The sequence below is a fragment of the Eurypyga helias genome, unplaced genomic scaffold (genome assembly GCF_000690775.1).
Source record: "Eurypyga helias isolate BGI_N326 unplaced genomic scaffold, ASM69077v1 scaffold31637, whole genome shotgun sequence".
Classification (NCBI taxonomy): Eukaryota; Metazoa; Chordata; class Aves; order Eurypygiformes; family Eurypygidae; genus Eurypyga; species Eurypyga helias.
The window spans coordinates 2,736-30,235 of record NW_010261651.1 but is presented as its reverse complement, the minus strand read 5'-3'; the positions used below and the strand labels follow the sequence as shown (position 1 = coordinate 30,235).

The window sequence follows — 27,500 nt, the reverse complement described above, 5'->3', positions numbered from 1 at the left end:
TACAGAGACACTTAAAAAAAAAAAAAATCTAAGTTCCCTGAATACAACATTTTCTACCCCAGCCCACCAATTTAGTGCAGAAGTTTTTTTTCAATAGGCATTCACAGATAACTTCCTGTTTATAATACATTTAAGAAATGTGAAAATTATATCAAGCTTTGTAATATGCTTTCTCGTTCTCCAATCAGCACAAGGAATATTTGTAGCAATGGTTAAATCTTATACTTCCTTTTTGGCTTCTCTTTCAACAACAATAGGTTCGTTTTCTGGCTCTGGCAGGAGGGAGTTGGATTTGCTGGCTGAATGTTGTGTAAGCATTAGCTATACTGCAACTACACTAGGAGCAAGAAACAGGAAGAAACCAGCTGGTAAACACAATCATAGGCTGGCAGGAAATCAGTGACTATTTGTCACTCCTTCCAAAGAAGAGGAAAACAGTTGGTGGTAGGTATTCAGTACCATCAAGTATCCAGCAGAGAGATTGAGCCTCCTTTTCTCCATGCCAGGATACTCAGAGTTTTACTTCAATGTGGACCATGGCTACTTGGAGGGTCTGGTCCGAGGGTTCAAAGCTGGGATCTTAACAAGTGCAGATTATGTCAATTTAGTACAGTGCGAGACACTAGAAGGTAAGTCTGCTGGTTTATTTTATTTAGGAAGAAATACTGTTTCTTAGACCTTTGAAGAAGGGAAGGTAAGAGACTGAAGCATTGAGAGCTTGTCTTAAAAACCAAAGATAACCCTGCTTTACTTTGAAGAACTGTTCTCATATTTAACTTAATAGCTTTCCATAGGTATTACCCTAGGACTGTACAGAATGTGATTTGCAAAGCAACCCAGATGATGAGATTTTCTTGTTTACTGATAAGATTTGGAAATTTCATCCATAGAGGTCCTGTGGAGATTGATTACCTCACAGATCTTAACCATGTTATAGAACTGTTCAAGTATCTAAGTTTCATGTAATTTCAGCTGGATAAAATAGTTCCCAAACTCTTATTACAAGCTTACCTTTTGGCTGTGAGTTTCTTTATAAAAGATACAATTCTAGTACTTTATTACTTCATGAGTTTTAGGGTAGTGGGGGACACTCTACTTACCAGGAAGAGAAAACTAGACTTCACAAAGATAAAACTAAACCATTCTCAAGCTTTTTTTTTTTTAAAAAAAAAAAAGAAAGCTTTTTTCCAAGGTGACTTTGCCACAGTAATAAAGAGAACACACACTCATTTCCAAAACAGCTTTCTGTGGCCAAGACTGGCCACAGCCTGATGAAGACAGATTTGTACAAAGAATCATATGACATACCTCTAGACACTTGGCGGGAAAAAAATGTAACAGAAAAAAATCACCTTTCTAAAGGAACATAAAGTTTCTTTCCCTGACTCCAAAATAAAAGCTGTGATTGTACTCTGAAATAAGTTCTATAACATGCAGTATATTAGATTAATTTGAAAAAAGGAACAAGGAGAAATAATATCACTTTGTTTTAAGCACTGGTTACTCTGTATTGGATTTGGGGAAATGAGAAGTGCAGAACCTGATTCTCACATACAGTGGAGTTTTGAGGCTGTCCAAATTATTAATATAACGTTAACATAAGTCTGGGAAGTCTGTTTGCCATTCATCTTGCACATTAGAACAACTACATTTAAATAGATATATGTAGGTATTTACTTGTCAGCAGCTCTCATAGTTAAGGAAGAGATTGTCAGGAAAGTCATTGAGATCTAGAGACTTTTCAACTGACCAAGTGCACTTACCTACTTCAGCTGATAAGCTGGAGAGCTGTATCAGCTCTCCCTTCCATACAATAGCAGTTTAGACCTGCAGAACACATGTACACACTTACTCTGGGACCTGAAGTCTATTCCTTATGTTAGCTGGACAAATTACACAGTTTCTGTAGCTTGTTTGTACCAGCAGTTGTGATCTATGCAAATTAAAGACTCTACAGACATTCATGATATTGTATTTAATTGTTTGAGTGAAAAAGTACAGCTCCATGAATATACAGATATCAGAAAAAGGTAATAAACTTCCACACACCTATAAAAGGGACACAAGGGACAGAGTGATGGAATTATTAAACCTTGCTTTTACTCCACTTGTCTCTGCAGAAGAGGTCAATAAATGATGTCATCAAAGCTCCAGGAAGGGGGAAAAAAACCCAAAAAAACCAACAACCCGCAACATAAAATCCTGGTTACTTCTGAATAAGATGAAAATACACAGATACAAAACTTTTTGAAAACATACAAGAAAAAAGGATTTCCCTCATTCTTCACAGAAAAATACTTGCTCATCTAAACTTTAACTCATGTTACAAGAAAGTTATTTACAACCAGAAAGTAGTTTTCAAACATTTCTAAGACATATATAAACCTTCATCATTAAGAGCATGCAACAGAAGGACAGATTACAATAGAGAGATAAAATTCTTTTTTATGTAAGATTTGTAGTAGAAAGAACAATGAATTTGTTTTTCAGATTTCCACCAGTTATCTACCAAGTGTATTATTTATAATGAAAACCTGGGAAGTATCTAGATATCAGGAAAAATTTCTTCATGGAAAGGGTGGTGAAGCACTGGAACAGGTTGCCCAGAGAAGCTGTGGATGCCCCATCCCTGGAAGTGTTCAAGGCCAGGCTGGATGAGGCTTTGAGCAACCTGGTCTAGTGGAAGGTGTCCCTGCCCATGGCAGGGGGGTAGGAACTGGGTGATCTTTAAGGTCCCCTCCAACCCAAACCATTCTGTAATTGGATTTGTACATGAGGCTAAATACACTTCTCTCTGCACATATAAGATGCTGTAATATTGAACTTGCACCAAGAGTTTACAGTGCACCAAACTACAAAACCTTACCTCTAAATTAAAAAAAAAAAGGAGCTTTATGATACACCATATTTAGTTTCCAATTAAAAAATCCAGCACATGGATTTCTACTGTGGTATTACTGTGTTAGTCCAATAGTGCTTTCACTTCATGTCTTCACATTAAAAGGTAATAAATTTACCCCATTTTGAATTCTGTGGCATAGCACCACACCACAAAACCTGGCCTAAGTTAAAAATGTTATAAATATGCTAAAATAAACAAGCAGAAACAAATCAAAACCACCCCAAGTAACCCATAAATAGAATCAAAAAGATCTTTTAATTTCAAAGTGGTTGTGATATCTCTAAAGGGGAAACCATAATGTCAGTACAGAAAAACCACAAAAAAATCCTGTAGGTTAGTGCTTTACATCTGCTTGATAATCACAGCCTAAGCATAACAGTGAGAGGGAAAGCAAAAAAGGAGGATGCAGATTGATTTATGATACCACTATGTCCTCTCTATTCAGGGCCACACAGAGAGAAGAGGCCTTCAGCTTAACTTAAGACATCCTTTTGGGCTTGAATTCCTACACCTTCCATGGAGCTACCTTGTGATCTGCAACACTGGCTGAAACCTCTGCAACACGAACATACTACTAGTTTGGCCCTGTGTCATCATCTGTTTCAGAGGAATGGGATCCCCAGGGGAACCCTGCTGACAGTCTTTGAAGTAGAATATGGGGGGGTGGGTAAATTCAGCGCTTTATTCTTCCCTTTCTTCCTTATGTGATGGAAAGACTACTGCTCCCTAGAAGGAAGACGAGGAGCCCAGCAGGGTCAAGCAGCCCAGCTCTGCTCACACCAACATCACTAAAATAAGTTCACTGAACTTGCCAGAGCCAGGACATGCCAGCACGCGGCAGCTGAAATAACAGCGTAACTGATGACTGGGGGTGGTTGGCTATCAAAGCAACGAGTTAGACAAACTCCATGTGCTTGATGCCGAGAGACCAGATTAACACTTCGTTCAAGTTCTCACAATTCTTTCTGCTCAGCATCATTCCTGTCTTATCTGCCTTCATCTTAAACTAGTCTCCCTCTGCGCATTAATTCCTTTTAGGCATACTGTTAATTGTGTTGGGTCACTGTTCACTTGTGAGTAAACACACGTGATTTAAAATCACATTAGTTAAAGTCATACATTTCCTGCATAGGATTTTCCTGCGTATAATTATATGAGGAAGTACATGATGCAGATGGATGGGAATAATACTGACAGCTGAAATACAGGCATTTGCTTTCCAAGGGATCTTGTGGACATGCTGAAAAACCCAGGGTCTTGTGCAGGTCCCTAAGAGCCACTGAGAAAAGGAACAGCTACCATCACTAGAAAGTCTTGGTGAACAGGAATGTCTGAAGTCCCTGTAACGTCCATGCGTCTACTGCTGCCACACCATTAGGTCACGTTACTAGTACAAGTGTCTGACTGTGTTAGCCCCCAGGTCTTATTTATGCCAGCAACAAAGAGGAGACTATAACATAAGACCAGCAGAGCAGTGTCTGAGCTGCACTGAACTCTGTCATGGTGTGAACTCTGATTATGACATTCCTGATTGATATTATATGGTACTGGAGCTTGTGGATGACTATTTTCTCAACTGTTTTGGCCAAGGCCATGAGATAGGGTTGAATATTGTTTCTTACATACAGAATGCATGCTGGCATTTATTAAATCAGTTAGAAGATATACTTCTATAAAGCAAGCTGTGACACTGACAGTGTCATAAATCCAATATTCCTTGGCATAATATTTCCTCTATAGCTTCTGAGAGCCAGGTGGGGCTATTCAATGTATTAGAGCTGATATATTTCATGCTTAACCTTAGGCCATGGTTTCTAGAGCCATTGAGTCAACCAGGGAACTGAGGAAGGTAACACAGTCTTGTCAAACTACTCTCAATCAGCAGCTTTGGTTTCTGTTCATTTCATGATGATGTTAAATGCATTTCAGAATGGTCAATACTTGAGGCTGATATCTGGGGTTTGCATTCTGCTTTAGGCACTAAACCCCTGAAAACCACTGTGTCTGAAATGCATTTACAGAGCGTGACTCAAGATAGGTATCAGTGGTTTGTCTGCAAAGGAAGTGAGGAAAGCTGGAATTCAACGTTCTGCATTTAACAAGGTAGTATTATCCGATCCCACCATATTCCAAGTATTTTTACCTTCTTTGCAGTAAAAAGAGATGATCAGAGGGCTGGAGCACCTCTCCTATGGGGACAGGCTGAGAGAGTTGGGCTTGTTCAGCCTGGAGAAGAGAAGGCTCTGGGGACACGTAATAGCACCTTCCAGTAACTGAAGGGATTATAAGAAAGACGGGTACAGATCTTTTACAGGGTCTGTTACAGGGCAAGGGGTAATGGTTTTCAACTAAAGAGGATAGATTCAGACTAGACATAAGGAAGAAATTTTTCATGATGTGGGTGGTGAAACGCTGGAATACATTGCCCAGAGAGGTTGGAAACATTCAAGGTCAGGGGCTCTGAGCAGCCTGGTACAGTGGAGAATGTCCCTGCTCACTGGTGGGGGGTTGGACTAAATGACCTTTAATGGTCCCTTCCAACCCAAAGTATTCTAGGATTTGATCATTCTGTAATTGCTAAAATAAGCTCGAATGGCAGCCAACCTGCCTAGAAAACTCTGAGGGTTATCTGTCTCAGTATACGGGAGTGCTAGACCTAAGAGTTTGAATTCAGAGTGTACTAGTTCTTTGCTTTAAATCTCAGTGTCGGCAACATTACTGCATACTAAGAAAGTATACACATGGGGAAATAGGAAAGAGTAGCTCCTAAACTGATAAATGCACACCTTGCTAACTGCATTAAATTCCCTTTGAGGTACACCCTTATTTCAGTCAGTGGGAGCGTTACTGTCCTTTTCCCTAAATAACATTTCAGATTTTATCTGGAAATCTAATAATTACAAATGCCCCAAAGATATAATGTTATCCTAATCTATAATTTACAACAGTTTTAATGTACCATTTGAACATAATTATGAAATATAGCATGGGCTTTTCTAAAAGAGAATGTTAAACTGCTTTGAACACTAAGAGCTGAACCAAATGGTGGCAAATGGCTAGCAGAGGAAATCTGTCAAATGAATTCTTTGATATTAGAAAAGCTTTTTTAAACTTTGTTGTCCAATCAACTCATTTTCCTCAATTACCAGGGTTGGGAGCACAGACAGAATATGTCATGATAACCCAAATTTCTGGAACAGCTTATTACAATCTGCTAGTTGCAGCTATAAATCAAAGAAAGCCAAAACAGAAATGTTAAGTGAGTGTAACTCTGCCCTTTCAAGTGTCCTACTGGAGAAGCCATTTGGAGCCCAGAATCTGAGCCAAGCAAGACGTGGTCTCTCCACTACTTCAGGCAGCCTGATAACATAAGATTATAGTCTTATGTGAGATTTAAATCTTTCATATGAAATTTTAAGATCTTAACAAAGTTAAAGGATGATTCCTGTTGATGCATAACAGTCCATAGGGAGTGCAGGAGACAAAACAACTGACACATAATAGTGCAAATCAGTGAAATGAAAACATTGAACTAACCACGTTGGGAAGGGGCTAGAGACAGCAGTAAGTAACACTGTACCTGGCGTGGCTGGAAATGAAAGGTGCTGGTGAAACTTCTGGCAGAGACAATAAGTTTTGTACTTTCCTGTGGCACGCAGTAAGTCTTCCTGGCAGAAGGCTGTACAAATTTGCATTAATTACTCATTTACTCTATATTAAATCTATGCTAAAAAATTTCAGTAGAGTATGATCAGATGCTTAATATGAAAATATGTTAAAAATTAACACTTAAATGGTTTTTTATTTGGTTTGTAGGCAATATAATGACAGTTTATTCTCACGATCTTCCCTGAATCTCATTCCAGATCTGAAGTTACACCTACAGACTACAGACTATGGCAACTTCTTGGCTAATGAAACTGGCCCTCTCACTATTTCCACCATCGATGATAAACTGAAAGCAAAACTACTCACAGAATTTCATTACTTTAGAAACCATGCTTTGGAACCACTTGCCACTTTTCTGAATTTTATCACGTAAGTAATATTACCACATAGCTTCCCACACAGACGAGGAAAAAAAAAAAAACACCAAAAAAAGAGCACAGTTACAAGTTAAAACAGTGTAAATGCATCATATTGGAATTTCTATTAAGTTTTAAAAATACCAAATTATTTTATACTACAACATTTGCATACTTTATGTGCTATTGTAAATTCTGAAAATATAGAGCTGTGTCTTTGCAGCTACTCATTTTAAAGAACCCAAGCAGATTTTTCAGTGTACAGTAGCAGGAAGAGTGGTAGAGATTGAGAAAAATGGTAATAATTTTCGAATAGCAATGAAGTCAGAGAACTTGCAAAACTTATGTTTGTGGGGGTGACTCATGTAAGATTAGTAATTTCACGATGTACAGAGCAGTTCCTAGGCATGTGGCAAGTTCTAGACTTTTTTAAAAGGGGGAAAGACAACACATCATACACTTGCCATACTTTTTATACCATTTGAACATTAAAAACAGAAGAACTTTATGTTGCATATTGCAAGATACATAGATCCAATTTGCTTTTTTTAAAAGTACAACTGCTGTTTCCTGCCAGATGAAGAGAAAGTTCCGATCTCAATACAATCATAAACAGATAAAACTTGTAAATTAATGGCTTAACTGTAAGAACAGGGCTCTGCTCTAAAATAGTATAACAACATGAATTAGTGAAATGCCAGCAGGATATTTTACCTAACTGTTTACTCCCCTTGATCTTATCTTTTAATACATTATAACAAGATCGCTATACTGTTGATCTTAATTTCAAGAAGTATTTTATCACAACAACAAAATAAAGTACCATTATTCTCTTTTTTTTTTTTTTTGGTCACGTATATCTGACTAGTTTTAGACTAATATATCAACAAGGTCTTCAAGACTGCCCTAGACCAGCTCTGATCTGAGACATAGAATGTCTACATTTTGCTTAAGGGACATTAAAATGAAAATAGGAAAATTATAGCAGCTCTTTTCTCACACCGATTGACATTCCTGTGTACACATGCATGCACAAACTCCGGACACTGGTTTTTAATAATGGAGACACTAGTTTAAGATATTTAACACAATTATTAAACCACTGAACTACATTTCACCAGATTCTCAAGCCAGCTCCCAGATTTTGTGTGAGATCGTATTGGCCCCTCTCCGTCTCTAGCTGTGTTCTGAATCAACAACACAAGCTGAAAACTGGCATCTTTGTTGTAAGTGTCCCAAGGGAACAGCTTTCACATGTCCAGGTCACTGACAAAACACTTATTAGCCTCTCTGATGGTAAAAGTAGTAAGAAGCTGATAGAAAACTACTGAAAAGAAAACTTTTAGCAATAAAGAAGAAATTTGTGAGAACCTGTACTGAGTTTCCTCATGGGAGGATGTTTAAAGCTGAGGGAGAAGAAAGCCCTGAGAGTAGTGCATCTGCATGAACTCTGTGGTTTTAGATCCCCATGCACTCCTCTGTCCAGATGGTCTACATGAAATAACAAAAACCCAAACTAAAGAAGCTGCTAGCTCAGGTCATTTACTTTTTGATATCACTCATTGTCACGTGTTATAGTGAATCTACATTTCACAATCATTATGATATTCACGTTTCACTTTACCTTCTTTAAAAATGTCTCTTTCTCAAACTCCCTCATGGGTTTAAAATTAACACTGTGTGTTACCTACTTGCTACTGAAAAACTTCTGTTTGTTTTTGATACAGGAGACTTTGATCCAGAGTGAATATACAAACCTGCAAATACTGTGGTCATTTGTGACTTCAGTATTACTAATTCTTGGGTTTGTATTTTTTTCAAAGGAAATTCCATTATAAGGTTCACTTCTTTTACTTTTTCTTTTAAATATAGATACAGCTACATGATTGACAACGTAATTCTTTTAATAACTGGCACATTACATCAGCGGCCCATAGCTGAACTTGTTCCCAAGTGCCACCCACTGGGGAGTTTTGAGCAAATGGAAGCAGTCAGCATTGCCTCAAACCCCACCGAGCTGTTCAACGCGATACTGGTTGACATGCCATTAGGTATGAACACCAAGTTATTTCTTATTTGCTTCTTGAAAATTACTCATCTTTTATTCTTAAGAATACCTCAGATGGAGTAGCATGTTTTCCACTGGATATGCTGGTAACACAAAACATGAAATGTGGATCAAGGACTTCTGAAGGAGTGTTCAGGACATTTTCTTGTAACATTTATTAATAGCTTCTACATCAACCTTGGGTAGCAGACACAAAGAAAACATGCCGCTCAAGAAGTGTAATGTATATCTTTTATACCCAAAGGATCCATGGATTTAAAGCATCTAGATTTTTATTTCAACACCAGCATCTATAATTAAAAAAAGTAAGATGAAATCTTGCTTATCCCTCACTAAGGATCAAGAAGCAGACAGTTACTAATAAATATTAGATGTTGTGGTAGAACCTAGATTCCCTCTTGGGATTTGGTCATGACTCAAACACACAGAAAATCCCTATTTTGAAGAACTAAATCTAAAAGCATAACAGAGAAAGGCTTGGGAATGTTGTATTCTGAACTAGGTGAAATTCTGCTTGATTTGCTGCTGTGGCCAACATGAACAAACAGAAACTAACCAGCTGCGGGGCACTGCTGGTAAGGGTACTGAGAATGAGATGGAACTGGATGGATTTGAACAAAAATGAAACCACTGCGTGCCCTCATCTTGGGCACAGTGAGCAGTCTGGGGTTCGACTTCTCAAGAAGGCATAGTGGGTTGGTCCCAGACCCCCAAATCCCCACCCAGCCACCAACTTACCTCCACTAGCCCCCAGCACAATGGGGAAAGAAAACAGGGGAAATAGGAAGCTCGTGGGTTGAGATCACAGAATCACAGAATGGTTTGGGTTGGAAGGGACCTTAAAGATCATCCAGTTCCAACTCCCCTGCCATGGGCAGAGACACCTTCCACTAAAACCAGGTTGCTCAAAGCCTTGTCCAGCCTGGCCTTGAACACTTCCAGGGATGGGGCATCCACAGCTTCTCTGGGCAACCTGTTCCAGTGCCTCATCACCCTCTCCATGAAGAATTTTTTCCTGATATCTAATCTAAATCTTCCTGCTTTCAATTTAAACCCATTACCCCTTGTCCTATTACTACAGGCTCTACAAAGTAGTGATCACCTACAAAGTTCTGTTGCAAGAAAACAGACTCAACTTGGGGAAAATCAACTTGATTTACTGTTGATTAATACATATATAATTAATTACTAATCCAGGCATTAGGAAACAAACAGAAAAGAAAGCAACATTTTCACATTTAGGGAAAAGACCTTGCTTCACTCCTTTGCCACTCCTTCACTCCAGGCTCCTCTCCTCTGCCCCCTTGTTATCATGGAAGATTACACTCTGTCCCTCCAGAGAGGCCATGAGTGGCACAAGGAGCAGGGGAAGTTTACAGTCAGTACAGGGCAGATTCTTTCTGCCGCTCCCTCCTCCTCACACTTATCCTTTGCTCTGGCGTGGGGTCTACCTGGGCTGCAGTTCCTGTCAGGAGCATCTGCTCCAGCACAGGTCCTCCATTTGCTCCAGAGCCATGGAGCAACTCCTTCTCCTCCGACCCTAGTCGTCCCTCTCCTGTTTCTCAAAATTTTTTTTACCTTCATTTCTCTACATCCTGCATTTTTTGCCCTTTCTTAAATGTATTTTCCCAGAGGCTTCACTAGCTTGGCTGAGGGGCTCAGCTGTGCCCTGTGGCGGGTTTGTGGGAGCTGGCTGGAAAAGGCTGTGTCCAGCACAGGGCAGCCCTGACCTCCCCTCACAGAGGCCACCCTGCAGCCCCCGCTGCCAGCGCCTGGGCACCTGCAGCTCAGACAGCGAAATCAGAGAAGGTGCAGAGCAAGACAGCTAAAATTAATATGGGGATAGCGCTGTTGTGTGCAGACAGACTAAAAAGGCTGGGCTGCAGTTTGGAGAGGACAAGGCCCAAGGGTTGCCTACAAGAAGCTACAAATCCTTGCTCACCAAAGCCTCTAGAAGCCAAAACCCCAGCAGAAAACTAGTTTTAAAAAAAATAAAATAAAACACTTTTACACAGCTGCTAGTAAATTTCGGGAGGTTTTTGGTTTTGGTTTTTTTTTTTTTTACCTGCTAAGCAAGTTTGTAAAAGCTGAGAGTAGTTTTAGATCTTAAAAAATATGGGACAAATTCACAGGCAATGGATCTACTAAGAGATACTAAAAGGAACTGTCAGGGCTATGCTGTCTAATGTTCTTCATCCAAAATCTGGATTCTGGAAGAACAGGAAGGGAGAAGACCCCAAACGTGGTAAGGCTCACGTGCTCTCTCTAAGTACCATTTTCCATTGCCACTGTTCGAGACAGCACTCCTTGTCACGCACGCAGCACTGGCCTGTCCCACGGGCACAGCTTGGGAACAGTGAGGGATTGGCATACCTGTGTTTGTTCTGAATTTTTAAGCAGTTCAGCTGCACAGATGAACTTCATCTTCTGCCTCCCTGTTCAAAAGCTTGCTCTTTAGCCAGTTATGCAGAGGACCTGAAAGCACAGAGGGTCAAAGCTTATGCCCCTTACAAGTTGCAACCTGTTGCCTTTTCCCCACTACAGACATAGCCAAAGAGGAAGAGGGAAAATAGGGAAGAGGATTCTCCTTCACAACTGCAGAATACCTGCATGATTTAAGACAAAAATTATCTTTCATGTTCCTCACTATAAAATCTCCCTAATGCCCTAACCATATACTTCAGAGAAGATTAGGGCTTTCATTAGCATTTTCATCCCATCTGATTCTCTCTGGAGATGTGGACTCTGGCTGCCGCACTGATTGATTCCCTTCATAGAAGATTCTCATTAAAAAGAAGGGAGTAGGAGGGTAAGGGGAAAATCAAGAGGATTTCTCTTCCTCTCTGTTACATCACTCTTGTACAACAGAAACCACAGATCCTTGCTCACACACTGGTGAATGGCAGTAGACAAGAGATGCATATTATCAGCATGTAGATTTATACTGCAATATAATAAAACTCTGCTTTCAGCTGCCTTCTTTCAAGACTGCTTGTCTGAAAACGACCTGGATGAAATCAACATTGAAATAATGCGCAACAAACTGTACAAGGCAAGTTCTTGCTACATAACGATAATACTCGGGTTTTTTTGAAGTGAAGGAGGTCAGTATCAGTAACCCTGTTTTATGGATAGGGAAACAGAAGCCTGGTGAGATAAAGCAAGCTGTCTAAGGTCATGTGGTTGATAACAAGTCCAGGAATCAAATCCAGCTCCTTACATTTCAGCTTCACTGTTTGGAGAGTTTTCAAAGTTTAGGTCTGTATCCAAATTCTAATTTAATATCTCATTAATGAAAATGCTTTAGAAGTCAGGCTAACATCCTGATCCATTTGTTTATGAAAAACTCAGTCATCCACCAAATGCCACAGAACTGTTAGCTCTTAAGTGGGCCTAGACAGGCTTTTGGCTACCATTTATTTTTATTTAGAAAAGGTAGACGTGATTTGACAAGGTCTAATTGCTTTGAGTCTAGCTAATATTTTTTTGTTTGTTTTGTTTAATTTCCATTCCTTTTTAAATTATCTTTAGCACTGCTAAGCACACTACCACTAACATGCGCCTTGCCTTTTCCAAGTACTTTCTTTACACAGGTCAGTACTCTCAGGATGGTCTCTTTAAAGGCTACACATATTTCATTCTATTAATGGTTCTTCCTGGCACATTTTCTCCAAATTCTTGGTTATCCTTCTTTCACAGTGGATGTCTGAGACTGCAGACAGTATTATTATTGCACTAGGGGAAAGAAAAAAAAATCTGCTTGTCTTACAAATTATATTGATAAATTCCCAAGCCAATATTTGATTCTTAAATATTCTGCTACTTCCTCTAATTCAAAACAACATCATTTATGACCAAGTATTTTAATTCTTTCACAGTACTACTAAATTGGACACTCTTTTTCCATTTGATAACATGCAGTTTTGATGTTTACATCCTGTGTAGATAACCATATATTTACACTTATTAAATGTATTTTTTTGTTTTTTCTTCTCACTCTTCTAAGTATCAGGGGTATCATTCTGCAAACACTTCTAAATTATTAATATATCCTTTCTCCTCTGCTTCAGCTGTCAATTTGATCAATTATGTTTCAGCTCTACTATCAGATAGCATTACACAGAACCTAATGCATAATCCCAAGCAGATCTCACTTAAGATGTCTCTACCTAAATTTCACTTACCTGCATAGTTAGTGACAGCTTCTTCGAACAAGACTGTGTGGAGTTATAGTACATACATTTTGACAACATAAAGGTTCCCTAAAACAATATCTTGGGGGTTGGAGAGGCAGGAGGAACAGCATCCCTGAGATATTAAGAGTCCTTCCTGCACAGATCTTTTGCAATCGGTGTGAAGGCCAGAATCTAATAGACCAGAGGGCTCTGCAGAGCAGTATTACAGAAGCCTTGTCCGCTGTTCTGTCCTAATCCAGGGTTTAGGGTAGAGCAGTGGGGATTAGTTTCTGTATCCTCATAGTGCTGGCCCAACAGCCGTGGCATACTCCCAAATCCCCTCCTCCACACTACAAATGCACCGTTTCCTTCAGCCATCTGCTTATTATGCAGTGGAAGCTCAATGGAGCTCAGGTTCCTTCTTTTGAGAGTGAAGAAAACATAATATTTGTCCTGTAACAATGTTTTAGAACATTTAAACCCATACTGTAATTACAAGTAATTTTCATTTTAACTTTTCAGTTTTCAATCCAGCAAAATAATTAAACATACACTAGAAATTAAATTCTTAGGTAGGTTTATCAAAGTTAATGGAAGTATTTAAAAATGAGGTTCATGACTATCTGCTATGCTGGTCCAGGTCTTAAGTAGCATTGAAAATATTTTTCTTCTTCTTTCATGCAGTCTTATCTCGAGGCATTTTATAAGTTTTGTGAAAAACAAGGTGGTACTACAGCAGAAATAATGAGACCTATTCTTGAGGTAAGAAAAATTCGGTCTTTGTATAGGAAAGTACTTCACAGTGTTTTCATAATTAGCTGACTTTGCATTTCCTGTTCCTTCTCCTTCCATTTGCAAAGTTATCTGTCAAATGTTTGCTTCTCCTCTGAGTAATAACTTTTTCTAAGATGCAATGAAGACTTTATTCTAGGATGACTTTTACTTCTTTACTAGAGAAGCAGCTAGACCATTACCAGGGAGGAGTTAGCCTCTGTTACTATTTCTCTATAACAGAGGCCAGAACAGAATAAATGCTTCACTAATCTCAAACTGAAGCCCCTTAACATTTTCTATATTACACAGAAAAACTAAAGAGGTGGATTGTTCTTAAACTGCTGAGCTCAAAATTCAATTTGGCATAGCTAAGGTCTGGCACTGCTTTATATTTACTAATCAATGATCTTTAAGCTTCATGGCACTATTATGCTTGTTTACTCTCCCACTGAAATTATCGGTTGAAGTTAGAGTTGAGTGACCTTTGGAACTGCTGTCATACAGACTAGTCCAACATTCCACATCTTATTTTTGTCTCAACTCAGACAAATTAATTTTTTTTCTCCATTAAATACAAAATTCCTAATGTCCTCCTCCTCAAAGCATATCTGCAGCATAGTGAGTTATGGTTTTGCATCTGTTATTGCAATAAAAGATGCATAAATTCCTAAAACTCAGTTCTCAGCATTCAGCTCCCTTTTTTTTTTTTTTTTCCCCATGTGGTTTATCACAGTTCTTCACAGAGTTTGAAAGCCTGATTCTCCATTTGCTTCCAGGAGTCTTTTTTTCTTGATAAGCAAAATTTACACACTGGAAACTGAGGAAAATTCACTGAGATCTGATGACATCACAGTAAAAGTTTGCATTATCATAGAGAGGTAATAACCCTGGGAGCTCACCCCTGAGGAAGAATGATCCTAAATTACAACTAGCGAAACACTATTGTAAAAGGCAATACAATTTTGTATTTTATTTAACCAGGTCAAAATGTTACAATTTATGTTCTAAAGAAATATTCTTAATTTAGTTAAACTGACCAAAAATTAGTTATTTTAACTGTTGGGGTTTTTTTCTGAAAAATAAAAAGCAAGAGATTGGCTGGCAGTAATGGCATTTCCCACATTTGATTCAGATTTTTCAGAAAGTTCATTTTTAGCTAGAATTTCATGCAGATCAGAGAAGAGATTACTTACATCAGTTTAAGCATGTTGTAAAACTCTCTTAATACCAGTGGTAACAGTTTGGTCTATGATAAGCTTCTTTAAACTCCCCATCTACTGTCAATCAGCTAGGAGGACAAAATTTCATGTAGATTTGCTTTTCTGTAACATTTTAATAATCTGAAGACACACACAGAGCAGATTGCTAATGGTTGAATTCACAAAAAAACAAACTTTAATTATTCAACAGAATACTTGCTATTTATTCTGTAACTTTATACGTAAGACTACCAACCTGATCCTATCAGAACGAGGCTGAGGTATTTAGCTCCCCAACTCCTTGACAACCAGTCACGGTGCCAAGCTTCCACATTAGAAGTACTGACGATCTCTCTTCCACCATGGACAACAAACATTGCATGTTTAACCCTGAATCTGGCAAGAAACAGCAGGACTGCACTGCAGCTAGTGCTGTGCCTGTTACCAGGGCCCCATGCTAATTTTCAAGTGGCAGACATGCTACTTCAGTTTCCCATATGGAAACTAAAGCACTTAGGCAATTATCATCCTGTGACTCCATCTCTACCTGCAGTAACAAAACGGCCCAGGTCCCCATGTAACTGCTTCACGGCCTTGCTCAATATGGAGAACCTCATGTGCCAATAATTGGATGAATTAAGAGGTCTGTATGGATAGGAATCATCCTGCAAATTCTCTCAAAGTGGGAGCCGCCAGAATTAGGCCTCAAGCCCATTAGCATTAGTTGTAATTGCATCTGAGCATGCTTTTTTCCCAACAGAGTATTACAGATCTAAAAGCTAGATTGTCTATGGCTTTAACAAGTTAAAGAACCAAAGCATTTGTCCTTAAAACTCAGTTTCACTAGGGCTGATATGTCTGTTCGTATTAATAAGATAAGTGAAATTTGGCCCTGTTATTCATTAGCTAGAAATCTTTTCAAGTACACTTACTTTCTTTTCATTATTTCTCTATTGTTTATTCATTTTCCTTACTCTGAAGTCAGTGCCAGAGGGCAGCTGGGTCCCTGTGAGAGTGTGTTCCAGTATACAGAAATAGGATCTATGAGTATGTGCTTAAGTCCTAAAGTTGTAGAACTGTGTTGCAGCTGCAGTGTTATTATTCAACAGAAAAGAGTACTGTTCTGCTTAAAACAGTTCAAAAATTCACAGCATAAGAAATCTTTCAACCTGCCTAAGATGTGTGTATACTGTATGCTTCACTTGGAAGATTTTCCTGCATAGTCCCAGCAATTAGCAAGGGCTCTACTGTGCTTCTAATATGCAAGTAAGTAATAAGGGAAAGAAATAAAACCATAGTCAATTTAGATCTCAAGACAGAAGAAGAGTTTTAAATCAGAAAGAATTGAGTAAGATCATTTTTATTTACCATTACATTTTAATTCATACTGTAAGAATGGCAAATCAAATTTTGCCTTGTACAAAAGAACAACCTGAGATCTGGACAGTAGAATGACTTTCAGTCTACTGCTGCAGGGAAAATACAGATACTACAAGCATCTAAACCTGGCAGAAGAAATATAGCTCTTGATTCTAATTGTGTTAAAAATTAACTGGTATTTGGAGCCCTTGAAAACTTCAAGTTGGCAAGTAAACAGCCCCCTTCACCTTATTAAATTATCGTTTTAAATATGTGCATTCATAAACTCTTTTTTTCTTTCAGAATTCCCGTTCAACCTTTACTCTCAGTAGCACCCTGAGTTACTGCAGAAAAGTACTATTGATTCTAGGTCCTTTCCTGTGGTATTTATCAGAGTATTATTTCATAACTTCAGAAGGGTGTGTGATGAGATTTTTTGTTGTCAACATCTGGGTAACTAAGTAGGGAAATGAGGAAGTAGCAGAGATGATATTTTCAGAACAAAAATCACAGACTGAAAGCTGTGCTTGCAAAACACTGCTTGATTTTCTAGTTAAAATTTAACAGGTATTTGCAAATAAAGAGTTACAACTTTTAAAATAGGGTACGTTTCTAATCCTTTGAAGTCTGCTTTTTTTTGTTTCCACAGTTTAGCTTACTTAAAAATCCCATATCCCGACGTTAATTTCAAATGAGATCTCTAATAACATCTCTTTATTCTTTGTTTTGCATATTAAGTTTGAGGCAGACAGACGTGCCTTTATCATCACTATTAATTCATTTGGCACGGAGTTGAGTAAAGATGACCGAGAGAAGCTGTATCCAACCTGTGGAAAACTGTATCCAGAAGGCTTACACCTGTTGGCCAATGCAGATGACTACGAGCAAGTGAAGTGTGTTGCCGATTACTATGCAGTATGTAATCTACTTTCTTAAAACAAAAAGCCAAAATGCAAGTACTTAACATCTCTTGATGTGGGCAAACTTTTAAAGAGTATTCACATAAGTTAAAAGCATTTTTGAGAGAGAAAATATCAGCAAAGATATGCAATATCCCATAAAGATGTATATGGAATCATAGGCCTTTGATACAAAGACATATTATTACCTTAGTGCAATACAAAGTTTCTCTTGCAATGATGTTTAAATAAGATCAAATCGCATTCTAGCAAACAAAACTCTTCCCATTTCATTAACCCTTTCCAAATTGAGTTTCATTTCCCAGCTGCTGCCTCCAAGATTTTGGAGAAAAAGCGTAAGTCATTTTAAAATGACCTGACCAAACAATTCATGCAACAGATGAGTGCAGACCTGATGTATTGCTAGTGTACCGTAAACATACCCGTCTGGAAAGTTTTCTCTATATCACTGATTGAATCAAAGAAGTAGATGAAGTTGTTAAAACTGATGCGACTAGTTCTGGCACTAAAGATGAACCAATGTGCAATGCTTGCTCTGTGAATTAACTCTGCTGCCCTCACTACCTATAATATTTAATCTCCCTCCAAGTAGGTACACAAAACAAAATGATGTCTGGTCTACTGGTTTTTCCAGAGTATAAACAAAGCTGGAGATGCACATCTGTTCCTGTGCATAAGCAGAATGTTAGAAGCATGTGCCACGCTGTCAATGTGGTATAGAGCAAGTCCATTCCGGGACAGTAGGATATTTAGATGAATTTGGGAACCATCATACTAGACCTATACTGCACTGCTACTTTATAGGAAAAATAAAACAAATATACAGAGAGGCAAATTACACAGAAATGTAACATGTAAGAAATAAAGTCAAATATATCTGCTCAGAATATTCCAGGATAACATATCAGACTGATGGACTTAGATATAATATTAACACAGATAAAGTAAATGCAGCTGATTATTGGAAATAAAATAAGCACCCATGTGAGGATCAGAGTTCAGGTTTTTGGCTCCATTTACAGCTCTGGCTCTGATGGATACTATTTGTACAAGAAGTTCAGTGCTCTCTGTCCAAAGGAGTGAAAGGTCATGTGTCATTTTATTGTAAGTCTTTTTTAGTGTCTTCAGTAAATTACTTCAAGTTGTAGGAAATGATTGGCAAGAAATACGAGAATATGTGATTTTTCTTTCTTTTGCTGACTATGTGCTTTTAACTTTTGATTTATGTAGAACTGTAATGCAAGGTGAGTGTTGGTCTCTTCTCACAAGAAAGAAGTGATTTGACAAGAGGAAATGGCCTCAAGTTGCACCAGAGGAGGTTTAGATTGGATATTAGGAAAAATTTCTTCACCGAAAGGGTTGTCAGGCATTGGAACAGGCTGCTCAGGGAAGTTGTTGAGTCACCATCCCTGGAGGTATTTAAAAGACTTGTAGATGTGGCGCTTAGGGACATGGTTTAGAGGTGGACTTGGCAGTGCTGGGGTAATGGTTGGACTTGATCTTAAAGGTCTTTTCCCAGCTAAATGATTCTATGATTCTATACATGAGTTCTTCTATACAGAAAGATTACTTAATGCAGATTAATTAATAATGTAAGTTGCTGCACAGAATGCAAAAGAACCTTATTTCCATTGGGTGTTTGTCTATGTTTTTAGGAATACAAGGCTGTGTTTGAAGGTGTAGGGAGTGGCACTGGAGAAAAGACACTGGAAGATGCATTTTTTGAACATGAGGTAAGAGCTTCCAACCTTAAAATATCAAAATGAAAGTTACCCACTTGTAATAACATTTAAAAGAAGAATGAGGTACTAGGATTTTGATTCTACTATACTGCATCGTTCAGTTTTGTGCTCAAGAACACAGTATTTCTGATGCTGTCAACATTTGGCTGAATTAAAATAGAAGATTCTATCTTTTTAAATAAAATAATTTCCAGACCCTTCTTCTGAAGACTAGATAGAGAACTGTCAACCATGACAGCCTATACAAAAGCCATCTCATATAAACTGCTTCATGAAATTTCTTTTGAATAGTCTACTGAAGAAGGTATTTCACCACTGCCCTGTCCTTTAGTTACGTGTAATGTTACTCTAGTCTATTACCAAAATTAATCCAGAGATGACATTTCAATTATATTTATACTCAAAAGATTCCTAAATATAGTAATGGTTATATAGAAATTTGGATCATAAAAGCTCCCCTATAAAAATCATGTTTGCTTTCTTTAATATTTTATCATAACACTTGTTTCCTGTTTTCCACAGGTAAAGCTGAATGTCCTTGCATTCAACAGCCAGTTTCATTTTGGAGTATTTTATGCCTACATAAAGTTAAAGGAACAAGAATGCAGGAATATTGTATGGATTGCTGAATGCATTTCTCAGAGACACAGAACCAAAATTAACAACTACATTCCGATTTTTTAAATCTGAGAATTTATAATCCTACAATGCCTGAAAAGATGCATTATTTCACAGAAGAAAAATCTTATTTCAAAATTTAACTCTTATCAGATGTTTTAAATTGTATTAATGATCCTCCTTATACACAACAGTGTAAGAAAAAGTAATGTAATTAGAGATATGAGTACTTTATAAGGAAATATTAATGTGTTTATTCATAGTTTTTGTTGGTAGATTTGTTCCTTACTGTGTCCATTTTAATTTAGTGGATCAATAAAAACTCCCTGCAACGTCTTACATACATATTCTTCCTCTTTTGTGGAAGCAAGCTTCATATCAACGATGTCTGAAAAGCTCTGAACTAATAATTTTGAATTAATGGTTCTCTCAAAGGGCTAATGAAACCATGGCTTCTATCTTACACTTACGGTCTCCGTGGCATACAAGACTCTGTAAAGAAGCTAACACACAAATAGGAGAGAAGCTTTAGGGTTACTCTGAGACTCCCCTTAAGGAATCTCAAAAGAGAGCTTCCTGAACTTTTCCAACGGTGATACCTCTCTGCAGCTAAATGTAAATAAGTAACTTCATTTTCATTAAAATGTTTTCACTTGTTCTTTTATGGTCACATGAGAAGCACTGTAAGGTGTCTGACCTGCTCCACAGCAATACAAGTATCTCCTCCCAGCACACCAAAGACACTGTCTTCACGTATGCTCCAGGGAAGATTATGAAACATGAATGAAAATACCAGCCAAGTCTGTATCAGTTTTACATCAGACACAAACAACACCAGCTCTGAGCTATTTGAGGACCTGGCTAAGACTGGTAACTAAAAATAGAGTGAACAGTTGAAGCCAGATTGTAGCAGGACAAGATTAATTCTGCTGAAGAAAAAGGAAGGATTTTGAAAGCCATATCAATATTCTGCCTTCCTACTTCATTCAAAAAAAATACCCTCATATCTTTGAAACCAAGGCCATACCTTGTTTTTCTGTATGATCGTTTCAGGCTGCATAACAGTACATCTCAATTCTTTAGCTGACTATGTCTCCAGTAATACAATACAGAAATAAAATCCATTTCCTGCAGAGTAGATAGAAAAATAAAATATAACTGATGTCAACACCTCAGAGTTATGGAAAACATTCAGGCATCATACTTTTACGAACAGAGATATATCTCTCTCTATAATATATATAGGTACACATGCATACATACATAAAAAATAGAAAACATTAGGGTTATAGCTAAAAACACACTTCCTAAATCGTAAATTTTACCAAAGGGTTACATACCAGAACATCTCATACTGGTTTAATGAAGAATATAATCTTTAATAGAAGATTTTTTAATATTTTGCTTTATTGTTAATCACATGAAACCTTACATTACTTCTTAAATAAAATAATTCATCCTTTCAGACAGTTTTCTTTAGAAATAATTTAGTAGGAGATAAGACAGATTGTCTAAAAAGAAATAAATGTATAAGAAAATAATACAAATCTTATCTCTATATTGAAGCTTCTTTGTTTAGTAGACCTAGTAATTCAGAAGCAAAAAAAACCAAAAAAAAAAGAAGAAACTGAACTGTAAGATTTGTGGGCTGCAATTTAATTTTAACGTGTAGTTACTTCTTTGCACTGCTTTTACTATCTTACATTTCTAAATTGGTTATTCCAAGTCTAATCTGTGACCAATGCCTTCCAGTTCACACCTGTGTCACAGGCTATATCACAAACTGCAATGAAGAAAGTAATAGGACTACATTATCTCAAATTTGCATTTTTTTCTATATTTTTTGTAATTGCACTTAAAAAATCTGTTGTGAGCAGAATAACAAAGTCAACTGGTCTGGGACACAGCAACAGATGTCATAGAATTCAGCACAGTGCACAAATACTTTTTCTATGCTGATAAATCAAACCTCCCTACTTGAACAAAACAAATCAGCTGGCTTTCTGCCAAGAATTTTCTGAAGTGATTTGAAGGGGAAAGAATCTGCTCTCCACCCTAAATCATTCTGTGCCAGAGAAGATATGCAGCTGCTATTGCTACAGTCTGTGGATACTGTTGGCTCAGAAAAATGAGCAGGAATTGCAGCTTACATGACTGTGCTGTCAGCAAAACTGGTTTTTAGACTACGGAAAGGACAGCATCAGTGTTGATTGATGCTTTTTTCAAAACAACTTTCTAGATATCTGCTAAGTAAGGACAGGATATACTAGGTGTTGATTATCTTCAAAATAAGAATGAGCAAGAGAAGCAACAGACTAAGAAAGGAATTAGGACTTTAAAGTTACAACTCCTCAAACACCTAGCATTTTCTATAAATAACATTTTACATTACTTTTTAGTAAATTAATCTCCATACTGGTGTGTGCATATATATATATATATAAATATACATTAAAAAGGTGGTCATGTATCATCTCTAACAAGATCATATATTGGAAGTCCAGACCACAGAATCACTACTACAAGCACCATTAACTTCTTTTAACATCAATTTGCAGGGTAAGGGAACATGAGGCAATGAGCTACTTTTCTTGTTCTTCCTCACACCTCCAACGATGGGAAACTGTGTTCACGCTCTCAACAGGCTGAGCCTAGACAGTCAAATTCATTGAATATGATTATGCTGACTATGCCCTTTCACTCGTGTCTTCAATGAGAAGTGAGGTGCAAGACCAGGAATGAACTTCAGGAAAGCTGTGAGTCTGTCTTTCCCATCACTTGCTGCAGCTTAGGCTTGAAGCGCTTGCCTTCTGCCCACCAACAGCTGAGCAGCAGTGAACTGTGGATGCACAGGGCTGAAGTGTTTGAAGCATTTCCCGTGCCCAATCTCTCCTTCCCACACAAATGACAATTTGTGTTCATGCTGGGAATTGAAGATTTATAAGGATGATTTATGTCAGAGTGTGGTCCTAAGTGTAGCTCTGGACTCAGAGTCAGTTGACAATAGTAGACTCTCTTATTCTGGTTCTATCAATTCCAGTATGACTTTCAGGTAACATGAAAAAAAGATCCATTACCATACTTGTCTTATTCTGCACATTTTTGGATATTAAAGCTAATACTGTGCAACTTAATTTTCTTTCATACGTGACAATTTGATGCTTTCTGGTTTTACTAAGTATGCCTGAATTACAGAGTATATTTAACTCTTCAACACCTATACTTAAGACCAAAACAGCAGATCCAAAGTATGGGAATGGAGTAATAGCTGGCCATCATTTGGATTTGCATCAGAATTATAAAGCTGTTAGCATGAAGGTTATTGTAACGGATTAAACAGGAGATAAGACAAAGTCCAATTATGCTGGATTGCTTTACCAGAGAGTGTGGAGAAATGATGTAATATAAATCACAGAAAAAAAAGATGTGATAAGTGCCAATAATATCTATCAGGCAGTTAAAACAGTTTACATGACACAAAACCTCACCTGAAACACACAGAAAATCATTTAATATACTGGGATATCTCCCAAATGACAAAGAGGAAATAGGAAATGGGAGTCAAGAAATAAGAAGACAAACCTCTCAAAGACGCCAGGTGAAAGTTTTCATATTGACGATGCACAATGAGAAACATTTGACTATTTGGAATCCATATTTATTGGGACTATCAATTAAGGAAAAAAAAAAAACACCCAAGAAAAACCCCAAACACATAAATCAGCTGGCAGTGTTAACGCAAACATTCCAGATGTGGAACGGAGTCACTGACGATCCCATCTCAGTGTGCAAGCCAGAAAAATAAACACCCTGTTTTCTATTAGTTTGGAGCTTTGCCAGGTGGGAAAAGAAGAAAAACTAATTGCTCTGAAAGTATGGGACAGATAACTGCAATAAATATAAGTCAGAAGCCTACTGACAGGTGCCATTTTTATAGCATAACTCATCTATTAAAATGAAACTTTGAAGTTCTGAGTCTCTTGGAAGATAGGGGCCTGAAGCACTAACCTTAAAAATGATTTAAAAGTACAGTTTCATAAGGAGGTGATTATCAAAGAATTTCTGTTTAATTTTTTTTTTTTTTTACTCTGTCTCTGCAAATGTTTGCGACCAGATGACTTACCCAGGGGTGGCTCTCACCCTCAGGCATGGTAGAATCTGTTGTCACCAGCATTTTAAAAAGCTTGCTGAAATATTTTTTTGCTGTTGTAATACTGGCATTTAGCAGTTGGCTTAATGCAGTGAAGCTTAAGAGGAAAGTATCATACTAAACAGTATAGTTTATTTATTATAAAGAAAAAACTAACAAGGTAAAGCTAATTTTTATGTTTCTGAAAGGGAAGAAAATGGTTATTTTCACCCAAAGGACCTTACAAACTTTGTCGAATGTGTGTCTTTTCACAGTCAGCTCAAGTTGCTACATGTAGATATCTGTCAGCCTTGGGACAGCCATGAAACTCTGAGTTCTGTTGTGCAGGCACAGGGATACAGGGAACCCGGCAATGCTTTAAACATTTACTTAACAAAAACATCTCTGTGGAAGTTCATTACGTGGTTTAACTTGCTACTCATAAGCTGTAACAGCAACTCAGAGATTGAGAAAGAGCAGGTACAAGTGGCAAGGTCCTTGATAAGATAATGGTCACATTTTCTTGTTTTCCAATGTAGAAAAACTGAATATTCTTATCTCATTAGTATTATATTGAGAATATATATACTGGTTTTCTTTTGTGCCATGCTGTTCTCGTAAGCCTCTGTTCTGTTATATACACATGCATGTACACACACATACATGTGCATCGACTACAAAATTTTCTACTAAGTCACACACTGGCAAGAAACTGAGAGAGCCAACACCGTGCAAATCAACCTATTACAAATAGCAAATATTGCTTCACAACACTTTTTTTCCAGCAAAAATGTAAAGAACGGTTAAAACATTTGAAAGATTTGTAATAAAATCCATTAAAGTGAAATAAAGCAAAGGAAACTCTTTTTGCATTTTCAGCTAAACTGATTTAGATCATTATCTTCATACCATAGAGCACCAGAGGCAAATGAGGCCACTCAAATAATTACAGGCCAGATCTAAGCTCACAAAAATTTTTTATACCTATAGCAATGCTTCAGTCAAGTTCAGATAAGCCCCATACCAGAGTTGTTTACAACCTGACTGTATTAACCAAAAAACCCAAACAAGCTTGAGTATGGCAGAGTTTGGGGACAAAAGCTGTCCCTTATCTAGACAAACCAAGAAACAAAGACAAGGAGGCCACATATTCTCTGCCCTTAGTAAGAAAACTTTAAAAATTCAAAAAGATTAAATTACTATTTTAAAAAGTCTCCCCCTCAACCAGAGATTTGACAGAAATGGCTTAATGAAATATATATATTTTAGCAAAAGGTAGGATTGAACCATCATAGCTGTTACAAAACTGAAGTGTTTTATCTATCATCTGTTACATGAAGAGGGAGTACTAACACTGTTACAAATGTGCAGAAGCCAAAGGAGCCAAAATAAAACAGATGAAGTTTATTTATAGCAAATATTATGACTTTTGTAGATGTATGAAAACCACAAACAAATTCAAAATTACTCTAAACAATATGTTATAAAATCATTTTATGGCACAAAAAAAACCCCAAATGGTTTAACAAAGGCATACAGATACACACAGTAAAAACTACAGCAGTTAATAAACCACTAGTCTGCTCTTATGGAAAAAAATGACCCTGCTCCTACTGAATTCTGGATTCAGAACCTGTCCTTAGAGCTGCCCAGAGTGGTAGACTGTTGTGCAGTGTCCTGCAGCAGCCAGGACACAGAACTATTGTGCTAGGTAGTTAACCAGCATGGTCACCGTGCCCAGCACAGGTCGCAAAGCACTGAGCAGCTGACTGAAAAAGATAATGTTTTCTTAGGACCCTTAGGTGCATTAGTGTTGATGGCTGATTCTATCAACTTTGAACACATATCTCTACCACTCCTCATTGGCAGGAGACAATAACCGAGAAGTTCTGCCAACACTATTATCACTACTTCCCTCTCTGGTCTCCATGATCTACAATTAGAGCACTTCTGAGTAGGTGTATTTCAGTTCGGGTTCAGAGGTTTGACCCTCTGACTAATTAAACAGACCTATTCAATTTAGTATATTGGGAGCCAGCTGCACAAACCCTCTTCATTTTGCTCAACATGAGCATGCAGAAACCAAACAGTGAAACTCACAGCTACCAGTGAAAGCCACTTCTATTAAAGTGTGCTAATAAAAATGACTGCATAAAATCATGTCATGACTTCCATACCAAAGCCTTATTTCTATCACTCTGATGCAGAAGGTCTATCATTCGAAGGTGTGAGCTTTAAAGTTTTTCTTTTAAAACCAGCAGCAACAGTTTACAACATCCCCTGTGAAACAGAGGCTATCAGTCTAAATGTGATCATATGAGTTTTTTCCTCCTATGGTTTTTAGATCAGTCCTTGCTATTGAATCATGACAAATGAGTTACAGTTTGTAGTTTATCTTAATCTCTCAGGACTTCATCATTACCAAAGCACAAGACAAGTTTTGCATTAAAACAAACCCTTGAGTATTAACTCACCAGTCAAAATGCCAGCGTTTCCCATCAGACCTACTCATTTCAATCACATGTTCACTAAATACTATTTTATCTACGTGTGTCTCAGAAAATTGAATGTTTTCTTGCACAAGCCGTCGAGAGGTGTGGGCCAGACCTTGAACAAACATTCCATCTAGCTGTCCAGTCTTGTCCTTGAAGTGGGTAGCTCCACATTTCTTAGAACTGACTCCAAAATAAAAAAAAAAAAAAAGTTATTAAAAAAGATCACAACCATGCGTTCAAGAACTCGGAGTACTGTGAACTCTACAGCCCTGAACTGGATTTGAGACCTAACAGGAAAACAGGATAGTGAACATGAAATCAAGAATCTAGAAAGTTCTTTCTGATAAGTATTACATAGGATGCAAACTGCTGTATTCCATATCCACTGGAACAATTTTATGGATGGCATATGTATATTTAGGAGTGGGATATTTAAACTCTAGGGTGATAAAACCAGTGCAAATACTAGAATCAAACACAAAGTCAGGTGAAGGTGCTAAGAGTGGTTTACTAATGAGCATTATTGACTGGAATTACACTAAGTAGTCCATATGCTGCTCTAATGATTTCAAGATTTTAAAAAAAGTCTGCTTTCTTAAGGAACTACATACAGGATTAAACTGAGAAGCCCCTTTACTAACAGCCAGGACTTCCAACTACGAAAGAAAATTATTGCTATGGGAAGATACATATTGTTCTTAAATATCACCCAGTGAATGGTATCAGACATCATTTGCCCCTACAGGAGAGTTAAACAGTACAGATCCCTAGGCAAACTAAGCTCACTCGATGTTTCTATGGTTTAGCAGCAGCAGGACACGCAGTGAATTGCCATTTTGTGAGAAATAACAGACAATTAAATTTTGTAAATAAAGAGCAGTTCAGAAGAATAGAGACACCTTCATTTTTGGGTGTGAAATATGCAGATATGGTTTAATGTCCCAGAGTATTTTTAAGGAAAAACCCTAATGCCAAAGAGTTTACTGCAGTTAGTCATAACTATGGCTATACACAATGGGAAGGGTGGAACCAGGAGTTTAAAGTAGCGACAACAACCATGGAGGTACAGGATCCACACGTGTACTCCATAATCA

At 37.6% G+C, this 27,500-nt stretch overlaps 1 protein-coding gene across 1 annotated transcript; it reads left to right on the top strand.

The window, feature by feature from the left end:
- The first annotated feature begins 373 nt into the window (after positions 1-373).
- Positions 374-20,405, top strand: LOC104512463 (V-type proton ATPase subunit d 2). The gene is made up of 8 exons (XM_010155446.1): positions 374-629; positions 6,769-6,940; positions 8,800-8,978; positions 11,968-12,047; positions 13,855-13,932; positions 17,241-17,417; positions 19,078-19,155; positions 19,687-20,405. Exons 1-8 carry the CDS (start codon positions 500-502, stop codon positions 19,846-19,848), a joined length of 1,056 nt encoding a protein of 351 aa, XP_010153748.1. The 5' UTR covers positions 374-499; the 3' UTR covers positions 19,849-20,405.
- Positions 20,406-27,500: the final 7,095 nt, after the last annotated feature.